The sequence below is a fragment of the Sapajus apella genome, unplaced genomic scaffold (genome assembly GCF_009761245.1).
Source record: "Sapajus apella isolate SASKATOON/1434 unplaced genomic scaffold, GSC_monkey_1.0 scaffold51, whole genome shotgun sequence".
Lineage (NCBI taxonomy): Eukaryota > Metazoa > Chordata > Mammalia > Primates > Cebidae > Sapajus > Sapajus apella.
Window position 1 is genome coordinate 3,055,790 of NW_022436991.1, and position 19,664 is coordinate 3,075,453.

Genomic DNA, 19,664 nt, shown 5'->3' on the forward strand with positions numbered 1-19,664 from the left:
AAGCAATTCTCGTGTCTCAGACTCCTGATGACAAACATGAGCCACTGCACCTTTACTTTCTTTGGGGCTAATCTAATTGTTTTTTAAGGTTTTCATGTTTATATATTCTGTTTGTGTATTAGCAAACATGCTATAATGGTTTTATGGTATGCAAGTGCAGATACATGGACAGCTCAGGGTGTTTATTAGGCCCTTTTACATGGTGGGATGCAGACTGTGTCTAGACCTTTATGTCTTTTTTTTTTTTTTTTTTTTTTTTTTGAGACAGAGTCTCACTCTGTCACCCAGGCTGGAGTGCAGTGGTGCATTCTTGGCTCACTGCAACCTCTGCCTCCTGGATTCAAGCGATTATCCTGCCTCAGCCTCCCGAATACCCAGAACTACAGGTGTGCCACCATGCCCAGCTAATTTTTGTATTTTTAGTAGAGTCAGGGTTTCACCATGTTGGTCAGGCTGGTCTCAAACAGTTGACGTCATGTTTCGCCCACCTTGGCCTCCCAAAGTGCAGAGATTACAGGCGTGAGCCACTGTGCCCGTCTAGACCTTTATGTCTTGATGAGGAAAGTAGTGGCAGATCCATTACTTCTGACCACTTGTTTGTTCAGTGTTCGTTTCTTTTTCCTCCTAATCTCTTTCTTCTTGGAAGCTCAAGTGTTCAGAAAGCCCATTTTCCAGTTAAATAGGCTGTTGCTTTGTTACTCTTCTTCATTAGTTTTAGGATTATGATACATATATCTGGAGAAATGTATATTATTATTTAATTGTTACTGCTACCTGAATGTCCTGGATAAGTACAAGCCAACTCCAGCTAATAAGCTTAAAAGTTCAGTTGATTGTAAGTATCTCCCATAGAAATCTTATTAGTGATAGTGTACATGTTCCCTCACCGTAATTCTGAGCTTGCATCCTGGTGGGTCTAAAGCCCTGGGGATAAGTGGCTTCTGTGGAGAACTAGGCTGCAGAAAAATGAGAATGAAGTCTTTGAGTTGTTGGGGGCAGGAATATAGATTATTCAGAGACATCCTTCTGCTCTCCACTGCCCTCCCAGCCTATACTTAGGGGACAGAATCTCAGAGAATTGTTTCCAGTGTATTATTTATGTCTTGCATTTGCTCAGCTAGAATTTGCCTTTCTAGGGCAGTGATTTTGGGACTCCCATTTTCTTATTCAAAAGAGGACTTTTCTTTTAAGCCTCATTCTACTTCCACTGAGCTACTTTTAGAAGAAGATAAACTAAGCAATCTTTTTTGTGTTTGCTCTTTTTTAGTCGAGCAAAAGATGTGATAATACCAGCAAAACCACCTGTCAACTTTTTCTCCCCGAAGTCTCCAGTCCTTGACCTCTTCCAGGGGCAACTGGACTATGCAGAGCATGTTCGCCGGGATTCCGAGGTGGTACTGCTGTTCTTCTATGCCCCCTGGTGTGGGCAGTCCATCGCCGCCAGGGCAGAAATTGAGCAAGCAGCAAGTCGGCTTTCAGACCAGGTAATACTGATATTCAGCCTAAGAATCAAATGACTATCAGTCCTTTGTGTAGGGCAGGATGTCCCCACGAAGACATCTTGCCCAACAGGCATATATTGCTAAGGTAAACTCCGGGAGTCCTTTCTAAATCACCTTCTATAGCGCCTTCTATAAAGCAACAGAAAGGATTTCCAATTGTGGTGATTGTAGTCAGAGGCAAGTGTGGGAGCAGATTCTACACCTCATAACACTGGCCAGTGCTCATCCCGGGGTGCTCTACTGTTTGGTTTCAGCATTGAAAAAGGTAGAGGGACTAAAAATCCTAGTTCTTGCATATCCATTTGATACTTGCTGGTTAGGTATTTTAGGGAAGAAAATTTATGTATGATATGACTGCCTTGTAACAAGGCTGACCTTTTAAATTTGTGGACCAGAACTGTATTCAACAGATATTAATGCCACTTTTGGGCTAGGTAAGAAGGAAATATACACAGATAAGTCATCTGTTATGGCAGTGGTTTTCAGCCCAGTGGATCCCAGTTGCACTTTTGAAAATAAGTACTGTATGATGTCCCCTTTTCTTCCTGAAAAGGAATTCATAGATGATAGAATTTTCCTATACATGTAATTTGAAAATAATCTAATGCACTGATTGTAACATAAAGGGGAGGGAAGAAGTAATTTGTAACTAAATGATATTTATTTTAGTATATAAGTGCACACTCAGAACAGGCCCAGATACCTTTATGTAGAACCACTGCATAGACTGATAGAGGTATGATATGTTGGTGACTTACATGTCACAGGGACATTGCTCTTAGTAGTTGATTATCCTAAATGGTGAACAGGTCTTGATAAAATCCTTAATCACACAAAGCCCTTTGTGCTCTCAGTTTACCCAGAAGTTGCATTCCTGAAAAATTCAGTAAACACAAAAAGGATGCTTTAGATTCACATGTAAAATGCAGCTTGGTTCTGGGCTTGGATAATAACAGTTTTTTCCCAACATCAGTGTTTGGCAGGCATTTTGAACTACTCTGGAATGCTATGGATGACTCTTCTTGTGCAAAGCTGTTGTGAGTGTAGCAGGACATCTACCAGCGCCCCTGCCCTACCTATGTACTGTAGCTTCCCCCAGTCATTGCAGCAAGCAAAAAGCATCCCACAGATTTCTAAGACACTCCTGCTCAGAGCTGCTGATCTGAAGTAATATGTGTAGGCAGCTGAGTTCCAGAAGTTCATTTGGAACTCTCAGTTGGTTTTTCTTAGAAACAGTGTTATAAATGGTGGCTAGGCTTCCTGCCCAGCCCAGCAAAGGCTTTTTAACCATTACATCCCTGAAAGTGGTACCAAGTACTGCTTAAATATAACTTTCCATTCCTAATAATGTTGATTCGGAGAACAGGATTGGGAGGAAGTGCTGTGGACCCATGGAATTTATCTATTCCCTATTTATCTTTCCCTCGCCCCCCACCCCAAAATAGATAATAGTAACCAAGCTGGCAGATACTTCCAGGGAGGAAACAGGAACTCTCAGGAGCGAGTAGGAGGCAAGCAGTATGTGAGCATAAAAGAAATCACCAGTTTGTCATTTTCTGAGCCTTTTGAATTTAGAGAACAAAGTTCACCTTCCCCGTGTTGGGCACAAGAGGGAAATCTATTGTGTTTTATTAATAAGTGTTAAATTAGTTACGTTGTCAACCTGAGCAGTATGTCCTTCTGTGTGATGGTATTAGTATAATATTAATAATGGTATTTTGGTGTGCCAGGCCCTATGCTAATTCACAACCGCTTTGCAAGCTGATGCTGTTAGCCGTATTTTTCTGAAGCAGGACGTTAGGCTTAAGGGGGTGAAGCAGTTTATTTACAATTACATATGATAAGTGGTGGGGGTTATAGTGTAATCCAGTGACTGCTGCTGCTTTAAAAAAAAAAAATTTCAGCTGCTTCCAGATGAAGATCTTATTATTCCATGTACTCAGTAGGGAAAAAAGTGGGTTTATTTTTGGAAACACAACATAATTTTTTTGAACTGTATTGCATGGTATAAGATTGGTAAACATGGTCCAAGTCCTGGCTGGACATCATAGGTAAGAGAATGTCTTTCTTTTTTGTTTTACTGGTAAATGATGACCTTTGAAAACTTGAGATAGTTTTTTTCATGCTTTCTGTTTCAGTGAGAGAGGAAGAGTTCCATTTTTAAATTTCATCTTTTAAATGTTGGTAACTTTTCAGTTATTCATAGTCATTTGAAAACCTTTTTTGGCTCTGCAGGTGTTGTTTGTGGCAATTAACTGTTGGTGGAACCAGGGGAAATGCAGAAAACAGAAACACTTCTTTTATTTTCCTGTAATATATCTATATCATCGGAGGTAAGAACTTGTTAAATAGTGTTTCTCATCCCAGTTGGGTTTGTCAGTTTATAAATGAATTTGCGTTTTTTTTATGTTAAAGTATTAGATACTCACTATAGAAAATTCAGATAATACAGATAAGTAAAAAAAAGAAAAAAAAAAAACTGGATAATCTGCCCCACTTTTTAAAGCTAAACATGCATGGGATTAGGCAGTAATACTGTTTCCTAAACTGCTTTTCTCACTTTTTTGAACATCTTTTCATGTCATTACACATTTTCAGCATTGTTTTTAAAAGTACCAGTTACTTCAGTGTATTGCTGTACATTTCAGATATTTTAGGAGTCTTTTGTAATGTAAAAATACACCAAATTTCTTATCCTTTCACCTGGAGGCATAGCAGAGTCCAGAGGGTATTTTACCATCTTTTCTAATGGGAAGAAAATTACTACAGGTACACTGTCTCATGCCCACAATTCTAAAGTCACAAAGGGGGCTGAAAAACTGAAAGAGTCTTATTTTAATATTTTTTCTTTTTTTGAGACAGAGTTTTGTTCTTGTTGCCCAGGCTGGAGTGCAGTGGTGCAAACTTGGCTCACTGCAGCCTCCATCTCTGGGTTCTAGCAATTGTCCTGCCTCAGCCTCCCAAGGAGCTGGGATTACAGGTGCCTGCCACTATGCCTAGCTACTTTTTTTGTATTTTTGGTAGAGATGGGGTTTCGCCGTGTTGGCCAGGCTGGTCTCGAACTCCTGACCTCAGGTGATCCACTGACCTCGGCCTCCCAAAGTGCTGGTGTTATAAGCGTGAGCCACCGTGCCTGGCCAAGAGTTTTATAAATTTTGTCTCTAGTTGCATTTACCTGGCTTGAGGTAACAAGAGATACCTTTGGTCTACATCCCACTTAAGGTTCCTCTTTAGTCATTTTGCTGCAGAAATAATTTGTGTTTGATTGTGGAGTACAGCCTAGACCCAGCTGTGAATGATAAGTGATGTCTAAAAATCTGACTTGAAGGGTTTTGGAGAAAGGAGATAAGACTTTGGACTTTGTTCAGGGTGACTGGCTGGAAGTTTGTTGAAGGTAAAATGGGTAAAGGAGATTTGATTAGTAGTGAGGTTTATTTTTTCCCTCTCTCTAAACTTCCTGGACCATAGTCAATGGGGATTTATAGGAAACATCAACAAACAATGATTTGTGGGTTCTCTGTCACATTCCATCCCATTTCCGTGTCTGTAACATAAACTGTCATCTGGCACATAGTATTGACTCCCAGGAACTATTAGGTAGTATTTGGGCAAAAATACACTTTCCTACCCCATCTCCACCCCCGTATTTTCCTCTGATATTAGATGTTTGTATTTTTTTTTTTTTTTTTTTTTTTTGAGACAGAGTTTCGCTCTTGTTACCCAGGCTGGAGTGCAATGGCGCGATCTCGGCTCACCGCAACCTCCGCCTCCTGGGTTCAGGCAATTCTCCTGCCTCAGCCTCCTGAGTAGCTGGGATTACAGGCACGCGCCACCATGCCTAGCTAATTTTTTGTAGTTTTAGTAGAGACGGGGTTTCACCATGTTGACCAGGATGGTCTCGATCTCTTGACCTCGTGATCCACCCGCCTCGGCCTCCCAAAGTGCTGGGATTACAGGCGTGAGCCACCGCGCCCGGCCTAGATGTTTGTATTTTAATGTTTACAGTAATAAGCCAGTTTTTGCTTAGGGACCACTAAGACCATTTTCAGATGTCTTTCCCACTGTTTGGCCAGTAATTTGGAGGTTCTGCCTTTACATGGAAGGTTCAAGTATAGGTTTTTTCGGCTACAGGAGTACTTTCTCAGAGTTACTCTTAACGTTTTAAAGGGAAGTGTAAGGTGGTGTGCTTACTCTGTGCTCTGTAACGGGATGATGAGCTTGCCCTGCTGAGGTCCTTGCATTTCTTTTTGGCTTTGAAAAAGGGCATGGAAACGTAGTGGGGGTATAGTCCTTTCGAGCTGCTCAGAGGTGAACTTAATGTGATGTGACATTGAAATCAGAAGAGTTTCATGGAATCGAGTATAAATGTCATTTTGGGGTATGTGGGTATACAGTATTGTCATTTATATACTATTTGTTTGCTTAGCTTTTGCAGAAAGATTGATGGGACCTTAAAGGAACTTTAGAAACATGTCTAACCTTCTTATTTTACAGATGAGGAATTTGAGGTTGGTATGCACCTTGAAATGCCTGTTTCCACACCCCTGTCTTTGCGTTGTTTTTACAAGTCACTAGGACCCTTGTATCACCACACCAGGAACACTCAGCAAAGCCTGTTTACCTGAGTGGTTGAGGTTCCAGATTGGTAGCTCCTTTTTACTGAACAAAATAAATTAGATGTTTTTTTGATTTCTTCCTTTAAATTAAAAATTATTGGTTCTCGATGGGGGCCGGTGGTGGTGGTGATAATTTTCAAACTGAACTAATTTGTAGTAAGTCTTGATTTCATAGAATTCTTAACTGTCTCCCAGCTGTACATGTAGAGAATGCTGTTTTTCACCTTTTTCATGCTAATATTCCTTTGACATCATTCTGCAGTGCACATTGAAGAATTGTGTTTTTCTCATCATTGTGTGTGTGTGTGTGTGTGTGTGTGTGTGTGTGTGTGTGAATTCTGTAACCATGTATTATAGTATTAACACAGCCTTTATAAAATACTTCCCTGTGCTCTATTGTTGCTGTTAACAGTAAGCTTAATGTCAATTTCTGTGTAGAGAACGGTTATACAGTTGTTGAATTTCACCATAACCCCCCCACCCCTGCCACCTACCATCCAGTTATATTTGGGCAGTGTCTGTATTGTCTAAGATTGAAGAGAGGTACATGAGAATTCCGATTAGCTTAGGAATGGTGATGGTATTACTTAGCAGCACTGAATCAAATTCTGTGTGTCCCCAGGCACGACTGGAGGGGAAAGGAAGAAAGATCATTTATATTGACTGACTGAAGGTCACTGACTTCAGCCCTTCACATAATTTGTTGTAATAAAGCTTCAAATAGGTTTAAGGTTCATTCAGTGATCCTTTGTCTGCCTGTCTACTTTCTAGTGGGTCAAGGGCTAACTGCTCAACCTGTTCCTTACCTCACAGTGACTAGTAGAAGGAAAGTCTGCCTGTTTACATTGAATTCTGTAGTGAAATCCTGGAATCCTTTAGCATGTGGTCAGTTTCCAGGGTTGTCTTTTTGTCTTGTTTTGTTTTTAAAAGAAATATTGTGGGAATTAATTTTTTTTCAGAGACTAGATTGAATGTTCTTTGTTTGGCAATTCAGTTTGCAGTTGAATTCAAGATCATAGAAGGGTAGGGGCCGCTTGCGCCTGTCCTCACCTAAAATGCTTATTCTGAATTATCTGGTCACCTCCTGAGCGGTGACTTGGTTGGATCCCAAAGCAAGACATTTTCATTTTGTGGTGGTGATGATTTTAGTTATACATTACAGGCTTAATGCATGGTGTATTATTTTTATTATTTTTATTTTTATTTTTTGGTACTAGTTTTGGACCAATCGAATACAAAGGCCCCATGAGTGCTGTTTACATTGAGAAGTTTGTCCGCCGGGTGATGAAACCACTTCTCTACATCCCATCTCAATCAGAATTACTAGATTTTCTCTCAAACTACGAGGTACTTGTCTTTCATATCTCCTCCTCCATACTCAAGGCCTTTTACTGGGTTGTTGTAGATTGTTTGTATTAAAGGGGTTTAAGAAAATACCTCCTGAATTGCGGCAATTAAAAGGTCATGTGGTAGATCCGCCCCAGCTTAATGCTTTTTGAGGTACTGATTATAAGGATTGCTTGTCCAAGGGAGTTTTAAGAGAATAGAGTACTTAAAAAATCTTGTCTGTTTTTTGTTAGGGAATTTTCAACAAATGTTCATCTTGCCTCATAGTTGACTTAGAGTAGATGAGAATTAACTTAAAATTTATGTGCAGCTACAAATTTTTTTTTTTTTTTTTTTTTTTTTGAGACAGAGTTTCGCTCTTGTTACCCAGGCTGGAGTGCAATGGTGCGATCTCGGCTCACCGCAACCTCCGCCTCCCGGGTTCAGGCAATTCTCCTGCCTCAGCCTCCTGAGTAGCTGGGATTACAGGCACGCGCCACCATGCCCAGCTAATTTTTTTTGTATTTTTAGTAGAGACGGGGTTTCACCATGTTGACCAGGATGGTCTTGATCTCTTGACCTCGTGATCCACCCGCCTTGGCCTCCCAAAGTGCTGGGATTATAGGCGTGAGCCACCGCGCCCGGCCGCAGCTACAAATTTCTAAGAGTATTTGACACTTCTCATAGCATTGTACTATGAGATACCTGGTTTTTCTTGTCAGTTGTAGTTTGTTTTTTTTTGAAAACTGGACATATGTTCCCTTCTGTATTATGAAGTCTATAACTATTTCAAGACCTTATTTACAGAAGGTTGTCTCACTTTCCTAATGCAGCTTCTTTCCTGCTTTCCCATTGCCACCTTCAACCCCTGATAAATTATTTTCATAGTTTTTTTTTTTTTTTTTGAGGCAGAGTCTTGCTTTGACTCCTAGGCTGGAGTGTGATCTCAGCTCATTGCAACCTCCACGTCTCATGCCTCAGCCACCCAAGTAGTTGGGATTGCGGGCATGCACTACCACACCCAGCTAATTTTTGTGTTTTTACAACTATTAGCAGATTCCCCAAGCGGCAGTATGAATATCTAGTTATTCTGCTTATAGTTATTAGCTATGCATCAGAGTAAAAATATTCCTTAATGACACAGATAGCAGATGGACTTCTGTGCACCTTCCAGGCCTGTCTCTTATTTTCCCTGGGCAGGCTGGTGGGTGAGGGCCATATTAGGAGGCAGGGTACCGGGGCCTGATCCCTTTTGCACACTCACTGGGTCTGTGATTTGGGATGGGTTACTCACTTCCTGGGCATCAGGGGCCTGGGCCAGGGTATCCTTGAGATTCCTTCTAGTGGTAAAGTTGTGATAAGTGGGTTTTGACATGGATTTGCAGTGGGCTACAGCCAGAGCCACTGGAGATGGTACAGCAAAATGATGAAGAATCAGGAGTCAGACAGACCAGCTTTTAGCAGTCCTCTGTTTTATTTATTTATTTTGAGACAGTCTCGCTCTGTTGCCCAGGCTGGAGTATAGTGGCGTGATCTGGGTTCACTGCAACCTCCTCCTCTTGCGTTCAAGTGATTCTTCTGCCTCAGCCTCTCAAGTAGCTGGGATTACAGGCATGCACCACCACACCTGGCTAGTTTTTTTTTTTTTGAGACGGAGGCCATGATGCCTGGGCCGGAGTGCAGTGGCACAATCTCGGCTCACTGCGACCTTTGCCTCCCGGGTTCAAGCAGTTCTCCTGCCTCAGTCTCCCAAGTAGCTGGGATTACAGGCGCATGCCACCATGCCTGGCTAATTTTTTGTATTTTTAGTTGAGACGGGGTTTCACCATGTTGACCAGGATGGTCTCGATCTCTTGACCTCGTGATCCACCCGCCTCGGCCTCCCAAAGTGCTGGGATTACAGGCTTGAGCCACCGCGCCCGGCCAATTTTTTGTATTTTTAGTAGAGATGGGGTTTCACCATGTTGGCCAGGCTGGATTATTTTGTCTAATTCTTTTGAGACAGGGCTTCACTCTTGTCACCCAGGCTGGAGTGCAGTGGGGTGATCTTGGCTCAAGTGATCCTCCTGTCTCCTCAAGCGATCCTCCTGCCTTGTGGGCATTTTGAACCAAAGTGCTGGGATCACAGGCATGAGCCACCATGCCCAGCCCAGCAGTACTTTAAAAGACTATGCTCCAAATATTGACGTGGAGTTCACATTAAACTCACTAATCTGCTGATGACATTACTGCGGATGACATTTAAAACATTACATTAAAGTTTTTTGGCAGCCCACTTAGAGTTATGTACAACAGTGATTAAACTGGACTGCCTTTAAAATGGAAACCACAAGAGTGTCACCAAGATGGAGTCCCTAGATCACTTCTGTCAGCCTTTAAAATGACTTCCTCCCAAAAGCTCTGGCTAGCTTTTATCGGGTTAGTATCATCTTTTGCTGGGCTTCTCACTGACATGAGATTGTCTTATTGGCAAGAGATAGATAGTACATTATTAATTGTGAAACAACTCGCAGTCAAGCCCAGCATGACACTTGTGAAACCATTTGTCTTGCAAAATATACCAAATAGCCCAGCCTAGAAAATGTGACGGTTTCACACACAGTCTGTAAGATAACATAAAGAATTCTCGATCCGGAAATGAAACCACTGTCATGGTTTTGACGTTTGAATGATTAGGAAAGGTAAAGGAATTTTTGGAGTCTGAAGCAAAGTACAATAAGCTTTTGAATATTCTGCTAAGTTAGGGTTTCCCAACCTTAGCACAGTTGACATGGGAGGTCAGATAATTCTGCGTTTTGGGGGGCTGTTCTGTGCTTTGCAGGATATTTAGCAGTATCCCTGGCCTCTACCCACTAGATGTAGGTATTCTCCCTTCAGTTGTGACAACCAAAAATATCTGCAGACCTTGTCAAATACCCCTTAGGGGGCAAAATTCCTCCAGTTAAGAACTACTGCTTTGAATAATTGAGTTTTCTCAATTAAGGTCTTCAGAGGAAAAGCACATCTTTTTTCATGAAGCTCTCAGAAGGCCTTAATCTAATAGTTCAAAGTTTATCTGCTAATAATGGTGGCAGTAGAGAGATGAAAATTAAACAGTGCCTTGACTACAGAATGTTGGAAAATTATTTGGGGGGAATTCTAGCTAGGGGTGAGTTAGATTGTCATCATTAGAGCTGTCTCTGATACTCAGCTTTTTACTCAAACTCCTTATTTTTTTTTATTTTTATTTTTTCAAACTCCTTATTTTTTCCAAAATAAACAAACCCTATATAGCTTAAATATGTGAAGGAGCTTGCTAAAGATACCTTACTATGAAAGATACTTGTTTTGATCAAGAGCCTTATCTCAGTTTATATTTTTTATTAATATGGATTTCAGTATCAAGTGTGTTTAAATTTAAGTGTATCAAAATTGGGTCAAAATAATGAATGTTTTCATGGCACTTCTGAGGTATGACATAATGGCAGACTTTTTTTTTTTTGCATGACTTAATGTCTGTAGATGTGTTTGTAACATCTTATAGGAGCGTGTGTGATAATTTCCCCCTCGCTTAAAAAAAAAATTTATTGTGTGGGATCTGGATTTTAAGGAATGACAAAAAAAGAGAAAACATACTGATTAATTATAAATTTGTCTCTAATCCAGACATTTGTGAGCATTTTGGACCATTATAAAATTGTGTAGTTAGCATTCATTTCTTGGGAAGTGATGGTGTCCTGAAATAAGTAATATTCTCTATTGACATAAACTCTTTTTTTGAGACAGAGTCTCGCTCTGTTTCCCAGGCTGAGTGTGGTGGTGCGATCTCAGCTCTCTGCAACCTCCAGCTCCTGGATTTAAGCAATTCTTGTGCCTCAGCCTCTTGAGTAGCTGGGAATACAGTCATGTGCCAACACACCCAGCTGTTTTTTGTATTTTTAGTAGAGATGAAGTTTCACCTTGTTGACCAGGCCGGTCTTGAACTCCTAGCCTCAAGCAGTCCACCCACCTCAGCTTCCCAAAATGCTGGGATTATAGGTGTGAACCACTGTGTCTGGCTGACATAAGGTTTTATTATATCTATATGAAACTCTATTCATATATGCTTATTCTATTGTTAGAAAAAGGAATGTTGTAATTGTATCTTGGTTTTAATTTTTATAAGTCCTATACTTGAATCCTTTCAAAGGCCCATTCAGATGATTTGATACTGAATTACTTAGAAGAGTGGAAGTTTTTTTTTTTTTTTTTTGAGTTTCGCTCTTGGCTCTTTGTATCGTCCGGGATTGCAATGTTGCAATCTCGGCTCACCGCAACCTCCGCCTCACGGGTTCAGGCAATTCTCCTGCCTCAGCCTCCTGAGTAGCTGGGATTACAGGCACGCGCCACCATGCCCAGCTAATTTTTTGTATTTTTAGTAGAGACGGGGTTTCACCATGTTGACCAGGATGGTCTCGATCTCTTGACCTTGTGATCCACCCGCCTCGGCCTCCCAAAGTGCTGGGATTACAGGCTTGAGCCACCGCGCCCCGCCGGAGTGGAAGTTTTTAACCAATGGAAAATATTTTATTTGGCTTAGATATCTCAAACTAACAATATCAGATTGCTAATCATTAACCATGCTGTATGTTTGTAAAATGTGACTCTAAGAGGCCCAGAGAGGTTCCTCATACCTGCAATCCTAGCACTTTCAGAGGCCAAGGTAGGAAGGTTGCTTGAAGCCAGGAATTCAACACCAGCCTGGACAACAAAATGAGTCCCTGTCTCCATAACAAAATGTGAAGAATTAGCCAGGTGTGGTGGCACATGCCTGTAGTCCCAGCTACTTGGGAGGCTGAAGCTGGAGGATTTGCTTGAGTCCAGGAGTTTGGGGTTACAATGAGCTATGATGGCACCACTCTACTCCAGCCTGGGCGACAGAGTGAGACACTGTCTCAAGACAAAACAGAGAAAAGACTGAGCCCAGAAACAATTTCTGGGACAACAGTTTTGCCTTTACTTAAAACATCACAGAAAGACATTAAAGGGTGAATACTAAAAATTCTTAACTTTGTAAACTGAAATACTTTAGTCGTTATTAGCAAAGAAATTCGTAAATGACCAGGCACGGTGGCTCACGCCTGTAATCCCAGCTCTTTGGGAGGCCAAGGTGGGCAGATCACGAGGTCAAGAGATCGAGACCATCCTGGCCAACATGGTGAAATCCTGTCTCTACTAAAAATAGAAAAATTACCTGGGCATGTTGGCACACACCTGTAGTCCCAGCTACTCAGGAGGCTGAGGTAGGAGAATGGCTTGAACCCAGGAGGCGAAGGTTGCAGTGAGCTGAGATTGGGCCACTGCACCCCAGCCTGGGGGACAGAGCAAGATTCTGTCTCCAAAAAAAAAAAAAAAGGAAATAATGCGTAAACTGCATTGTCAAGTGCTCTTTAGTTTTCAAGTGCTTATTTCTGATGTTTCTAACAGCCATATGAGGTAGATGGAAATTGTAGATCCTTCGAACAGATTGAGAAGCTAAGGTACAGGGAGGCTGTGATTTACCTCTGTGGAGGCTGGACGATTGCCCTGCCTTGTTGCTCTACAAATTCTTGTCTATCATGTTTTTCCTCAAAAAACGATGTAAGGTGCCTGAGTTGAAACTTTAATATCTACCTAGAGGTTACAACTTCAAATACTTAACTATTTAATGTCATTTTTTGAACCTTGTTTCTTTCATCATAGAAAATTTTGAAGGTGTTGGCTCCTTAATTTGGCTGTAACTTTTTTTTTTTTTTACTTAAAAGAATAAATATGTATAAAGGATGATGCCATAGCTCTTAAGCACCCAATTTCCTGTTACTAATTGGGTCATTAACATTTATTCTGCATAACTGGGATTATTCTGTGTATGATAGTGAAAATATTGAGGCAGGGTAAGGTCTAGAATTTTCTTCCCAGGTAAGCACTACAATGATACTTACCTTATAAATAATGAATGTAGCTAAAAACTGAAATGAACTTGCCAGGGGATCCCATAAAGGGAGATTAAGAGCTCTATGTCATTTCCTTGGAAACCATGTTAATAAATTTTACTGACTTCAGTTACTCCAATTGTGGAATCCCTCTTCCTCGAAGGTTATTCCTGCCAATTTAAATACAGATAGGAAAATGAAGTTGATTACTGTGGGCTAACAGAACCAGTGTCATTTTTATTTTTATTTTATAGAGATGAGGTCTTGCCATGTTGCCCAGGCTCGTCTTGAACTTCTGAGGTCAGATGATCCATCTCAGCCCCTAAAAGTGCTGGGATTACAGACGTATGCCACCACACCTGGCCAGTGTCATTTTTTTTTCCAGTGGACATTAAGTTGATTGGAAAGGGAAAAGGAGTGAGCAATGATAATTTAATTTTCAGTGACTAGTTTTTCGGCTTCTCTAATTTCAGTATTGTGTGGACATCATTTGTCTTAGGTATTGGTAGCTTCTATATCAATAGTGCTTGCTTCTTATTTATTTATTTGTTTTTTTGGGACAGAGTCTCGCTCTGTTGCCCAGGCTGGAGTACAGTGGTGCATTCTCTGCTTACTGTAACCCTCACCTCCCAGGTTCAAGTGATTTTCCTGCTTCAGCCTCCTAAGTAGCTGTGACTACAGGTTCTGGCCACCATGCCTGGCTAATTTTTGTATTTTTAGTAGAGACAGCGTTTCACCAGGTTGACCAGGCTGGTGTCAAACTCCTGGCCTAAAGTGATCTGCCCGCCTCAGCCTCCCAAAATGCTGGGATTACAGGCGTGAGCCACTGTACCTGGCCTCTTTTTTTTATTTTCTGAAGTACTTGACAGATTTGGTTTGACTTGTATCTTATAATTTACTCACCAAATGCTAACAGTATTATTGTTTCAAACGCTTATCTTCTATCTGCAGGAAAATATTTTAAGAATCTTTTTGTGAATTACTGTATCCATTTAAGAACACTTATTTAGCATACACTCATTCATGTATTTCTACCAACTTGGTAAACAAAATTGTTTTACATTTAAGTGGGATGGGAAAAGGCTTGTGAATATTTTAGGGGGAAGAAGAGAGTTAAGTAAAATTGCCAGGTGACAGAAAACCTGAGCATTTTGGGCAAAATTGTAGAATGACTGGCACCTGACATTGTCATATTGTTTGTAAAATTCTACTCTGAATGTTGAGCACATAGGTACTGTTTCTATTAGTTCATAGTTTTGCATTTTTTTGTTTTGTTTTTTGAGGCAAAGTCTCGCCCTGTTGCCCAGGCTGGAGTGCAGCAGCACGATCTTGCCTTACTGCAACCTCCACCTCCGTGGTTCAAGCAATTTTCGTGCCTCAGCCTCCTGGCTAATTTTTGTATTTTTAATAGAGATGAGGGTTTCACCATGTTGGCCAGACTGGTCTTGAACTCCTGACCTCAAGTGATCCACCTGCCTCGGCCTCCCAAAGTACTGGGATTACAGGCATGAGCCACTGTGCCTGGCCTCAAGTTCATAGCTTTATAACACTAAATAGTTTTACATTTTCTAGGTGTGAGTTGACATTGGTACAAAAACATTTCAAGTGCCATTGAGCAAAAACACACCAGGCCGGGCTTGGTGGCTCTCGCATGTAATCCCAGCACTTTGGGAGGCTGAGGTGGGTAGATCACTTGAGGCCAGGAGTTCGAGATCAGCCTGGCCAACATGGTGAAACCTGTCTCTACTAAAAATAAAAAAAAAAAAAAAATTAGCCAGGCGTGCTAAAATAATTAGCAGGAGAATTGCTTGAACCAGGGAGGCAGAGGTTGCAGTGAGCTGAGATCACGCTATTGCAGCCTGGGTAACAAGAGCAAAACTCAGAAAAACCAAAACAAAACCAAAAAACCAAAACACGCCAAGGTAATTATTTTCACGGCCACTAGAGGGTGTGTGCACCATTTGCTGAAATTACTACTATTCTGCAAATGGTGCCTGCTGAGGGAAAAAAATTACTTTATGTAAATGAGGATTTGCTGGCCTCCTATGAATAGCCTGTTTTCAGCTCTTCATTTTGATAGGTCCTGCACTTATTGTGCCTTATGGATAGAATTGAAATACACACACTGGGTCATATTATAATCTGGCACTCGTTGTGTCTTATTTTTTGCTAAATTGTAAACTTGATGGAGGAGCCTTGTATTATCCTTTTATCCCCATTCATTTGTTGGTTAACAAATAATTATTGTGTGCCTGCTCTGGGCTGGGCACTCTCTGAGCTGGGGGAATGTAGTGATGAGCAAGAGAGAGGCTTTGTTTCATGGAGTTAAAATGGAAATAGACAACAAACAGGAAAACAATGTTTACTGGCTTGGTATCCTCCCAAAACTCAAGTCTGTGTGGAACTTCAGAATGTGGGTTTATTTAGGGTGGGTCCTCAATCCAGTGGCTGGTATCTTGATGAGAAGAGGAGAGGACACAAACATAGGGAAGAAGGCCATATGAAGACAGAGGCAGAGATAAGAGTGGTGCAGCCTCAAACTAAGAAACACCCAGAGCCACCAGAAGCTAGGAAGAGGCAAAGAAAGACTCTCTCCTCCAGCCTTCAGAGAGCATGACTCTCCTCATAGCTTAATTTTGAACTTCTGATCACCAGAACTGGGAGAGAATGAATTCTGTTGTTTTAAGCTGCCCATTTTGTGGTCAGTTATCACAGCAACCTTAGGAAACTCTAATGCACAGATAATTTCAGAAAAATCACAAAGAGTGAAGTGATAGAATTGGGGGCCGGGAGAAAGGCACAGCTGTTTTAGAAGACACAGTCTTCTTTTGAGGAAATGGGATTTGAACAAAAACAAAGTAAAGCCTATATGATATGACCCATCCCTAGAAGACTGGAGAAGGTGCTCTAGGAGGTGGGAACAGTAAGTGTAAAGACCCTGGGGAATTATAAAGACCCCAGGACAAGGACAGAACTGGTGGGGCCAGAGGAGAGGAGAGACTGGTAGGAGATGAGGTGGCAGAGGGGTCTTGATCATCTGACCTGATGAAACCTTTGGTTGTTGATTGAGTGAAGGGAAGAGGATCACTGATAGTGGAGCTCCTGTGGCTGCTTACCTAGTAGCTATCTAAGCATCTGGGAGAGGGCTAATAGAAACACCAGCTGGAGGCTGGGCACAGTGGCTCATGCTGATAATCTCAGCACTTTGGGAGGCTGAGGCGGGCAGATCACTTGAGGTCAGGAGTTTGAGACCAACCTGGCCAACATGGTGAAACCTCATCTCTACTGAAAATAGAAAACTTAGCCAGGCTTCGTGGTACATGTCTGTAATCTCAGCTACTGGGGAGGCTGAGGCAGAAGAATTGCTTGAAACTGGGAGGCGGAGGTTGCAGTGAGCCAAGATCATGCCACTGCACTCCAACCTGGGTGACAGAACAAGACTCTGTTTCTTTTCTTTTTTTTTGAGATGGAATCTTGCTCTGTCCCCCCGGCTGGAGTGCCAGGGGCATGATCTCAGCTCCTTGCAACCTCTTTTCACTGGGTTCAGGGGATTTTCTTGCCTCAGCCTCCCAAGCATCTGGGACTACAGATACGTACCATGAAACCAGGATAATTTTCGTATTTTTTAGTAGAAACAGGGTTTCATCATGTTAACCAGGCTGGTCTCAGACTCGTGATCTCAGATGATGCTCCTGCCTCGGTCTCCCAAATTTCTGGGATTGTAAGCATTAGCCACTGCACCAGGCCTGGATGTTAGGTTTCTGTCAGAATGAAAACCAATGGATTCATTTACTGTTGAATCTTAGAACAAGCCAGTGGTTTAGACTGGAAAGATAGTATATTCCACTACAGATCAGAAGTTTCCTCTTCTATGTAACATACTGATTTTAAACTTTAGTAGCAGATTAAATTTCCACCCTAACTTATGGATGCAATTTTGTTCCAATGATAAAGTTCACTTCCACAATGACTTACTAATATAGAGTGTGGTGCTGAGTGTTTTTGGGCTCAAAAGGATTCTTCTCATTTGCCTAGTGCTTTATGGTTCATCAGGCCTGCTCTTGGCTTAACCCTGTGAAAATTGTTCCTGTTTCCACATCAGGCAACTGAGGCTTCGAAGATATTGAAGGGTTCACCCAAGGCTGTTCTTTCAGCCACTAGATCTCAGAGTTCCACTTAGGTCTTCTGACTCCAAGTCCGGTGCTCTTTCCTCAGGGATCTCACAGTTTGACTTTTAAGGCAGATATGATTGTTACAGAACAAAATCTGACGGAGTGAGTGCCATAGTGCCTTCAAAGAAGGAATAACTTATCTGATAGGGGACAGTTAATTGGTTTCACAGAATGAAGGGGCATTCTGTGCCCAGCTTAGAGAAGTAGAATGAGCAGGTGGAAGTGAGTGTGTAGGACGGAGGAGCCAGAGGGCCAGAGATGGGTCCCCTGCAGACCTGAGGGAAAGGAGAGTTGCCATTGTGGAATGCTGGGTTTTTGGCCAAGTGGATGTGGGGGATTGGTGGGGAAGGCGGGGGTTCTATGGTTTGTTTCCCATTGAAGGGGCTTGATTACAGGTGAAGATTAACCCTGATTTCCAGCAAAGTGTGAAGGTATGTTTGCAGTGAGTGAGAGAAAGTGATTCAAGAAGAAACTTAAGAAAAGTTAAAAGAAAATTATTGACATAGCTTGTCTAGAGTTACTAAAAGTGATTGAGAACATGAACTTGCTGATGAAGATTTGAGCCTGGGAGAATTGTACTGTCAACAGAGTGTGGAAAGACCTACTCATAGGACAGAAGGAAGTTTTAGCTTTGAATTTTCCTGAATGACCACTGTGCAATCCTGTTAAAGCTGCTGCAACTCCGTCCCTTACCTTCTTATTGTTAAGTGGAGGTGAGGGCATGTTCAGCCCCAACCTGCAATCTTTCTTATGTGATTAGGCTTTTTGAAAAAATGAAATGCAACAAGATGCATTAATTGTCAATTATAATATGTGTTTCTTGTTTTAAAATATCCTCCATTATACTGTGGCTGACAGTGCCTCAGTTACCTAATTCTGCTCTTTTTCCTGCAGCCTGGAGTACTCGGGTACTTTGAGTTCAGTGGCTCACCCCAGCCTCCTGGTTATTTGACCTTCTTCACCTCAGCATTACATTCATTAAAGAAAGGTAAAAAATGATTCATATTAAGACGTGGGCACTTCAGTAGAATTGATATTGACATCTTTACCATGTATTATTATGAATATATATTTTAATTTGCTTGCTTTCCTCAATGTATTTTTATTTTTATTTTATTTTATATTTTTTCGAGATGGAGGCACGATCTTGGCCTGCTGCAGCCTATGCCTCCCGGGTTCACGCGATTCTCCTGTGTGAGCTTCACAGGCACCTACCACCATCCCCAGCTAATTTTTGTATTGTATTTTTAGTAGATACAGGGTTTTGCCATGTTGGCCAGGCCGGTCTCCAACTCCTGACCTCAGGTGATCCACCTGCCTCGGTTCCCAAAGTGCTAGGATTATAGGCCTGAGCCACTGCATCCAGCCATCAATGTATTTTTAATAATTACATTGTTTAATGTTCCATCATTAGCAAACAGGAAGTACTGTTCTATTTCAAGGACAGTCTCTCAGATGTTTTGCTTTTTAAAAATAAAGCTTGAGGCGGGCACAGTGGCTTATGTCTGTAGTTCCCCCCAGCACTTTGGGAGGCCGAGGCGGGTGCATTGCTTGAGTCCGGGAGTTTGAGACCAGCCTGGCCAACATGGCAAAACCCCATCTCTACAAAGAATACAAAAAGGAGGGGTGTGGTGATGCACACCTGTAATCCCAGCTACTTGGGAGGTTGAGGCAGGAGAATCGCTTAAACCCAGGAGTCAGAGGTTGCAGTGAGCTGAGATCGCGCCACTGCACTCCAGCCTGGGGACAGAGTGAGACCCTGTCTTAAAAAAAAAAAAAAAAAAAATACACACATACACACACACACACACACACACACACGCGCGCGCGCATGCGCGCGTATATATGCGCACATGTCGGGTGTGGTGACTCATGCCTGTAATCCCAGCACTTTGGGAGGCCAGAGTGAGTGGATCACCCGAGGTCAGGAGTTCAAGACCAGCCTGGTCAACATGACAAAACCTCGTCTCTACTGAAAATATAAAAATTTGCTGGGTGTGGTGACACCCACCTGTAGTCACAACTTCTTGGGAGGCTGAGGCAGGAGAATCGCTTGAACCCGGGAAGCGGAGGTTGCAGTGAGCCAAGATTGTGCCAGTGCACTCCATCCTGGAAGAC

At 41.9% G+C, this 19,664-nt stretch overlaps 1 protein-coding gene across 6 annotated transcripts in view; it reads left to right on the forward strand.

The window, feature by feature from the left end:
- Window positions 1-19,664, forward strand: part of TXNDC11 (thioredoxin domain containing 11) — a 71,958-nt gene that overhangs the window by 5,534 nt on the left and 46,760 nt on the right. For 3 of the 6 annotated variants that reach the window (XM_032242746.1, XM_032242745.1, XM_032242748.1), the window contains exons 2-5: window positions 1,268-1,484; window positions 3,738-3,835; window positions 7,336-7,465; window positions 18,441-18,534. In XM_032242746.1, coding sequence (XP_032098637.1) covers window positions 1,268-1,484; window positions 3,738-3,835; window positions 7,336-7,465; window positions 18,441-18,534 — 539 coding nt within the window. Of the gene's footprint in view, window positions 1-1,267; window positions 1,485-3,737; window positions 3,836-7,335; window positions 7,466-9,766; window positions 9,863-18,440; window positions 18,535-19,664 lie in introns of those variants that run through there. The other 3 variants (XM_032242747.1, XM_032242750.1, XM_032242751.1) reach the window with 2 other exon arrangements.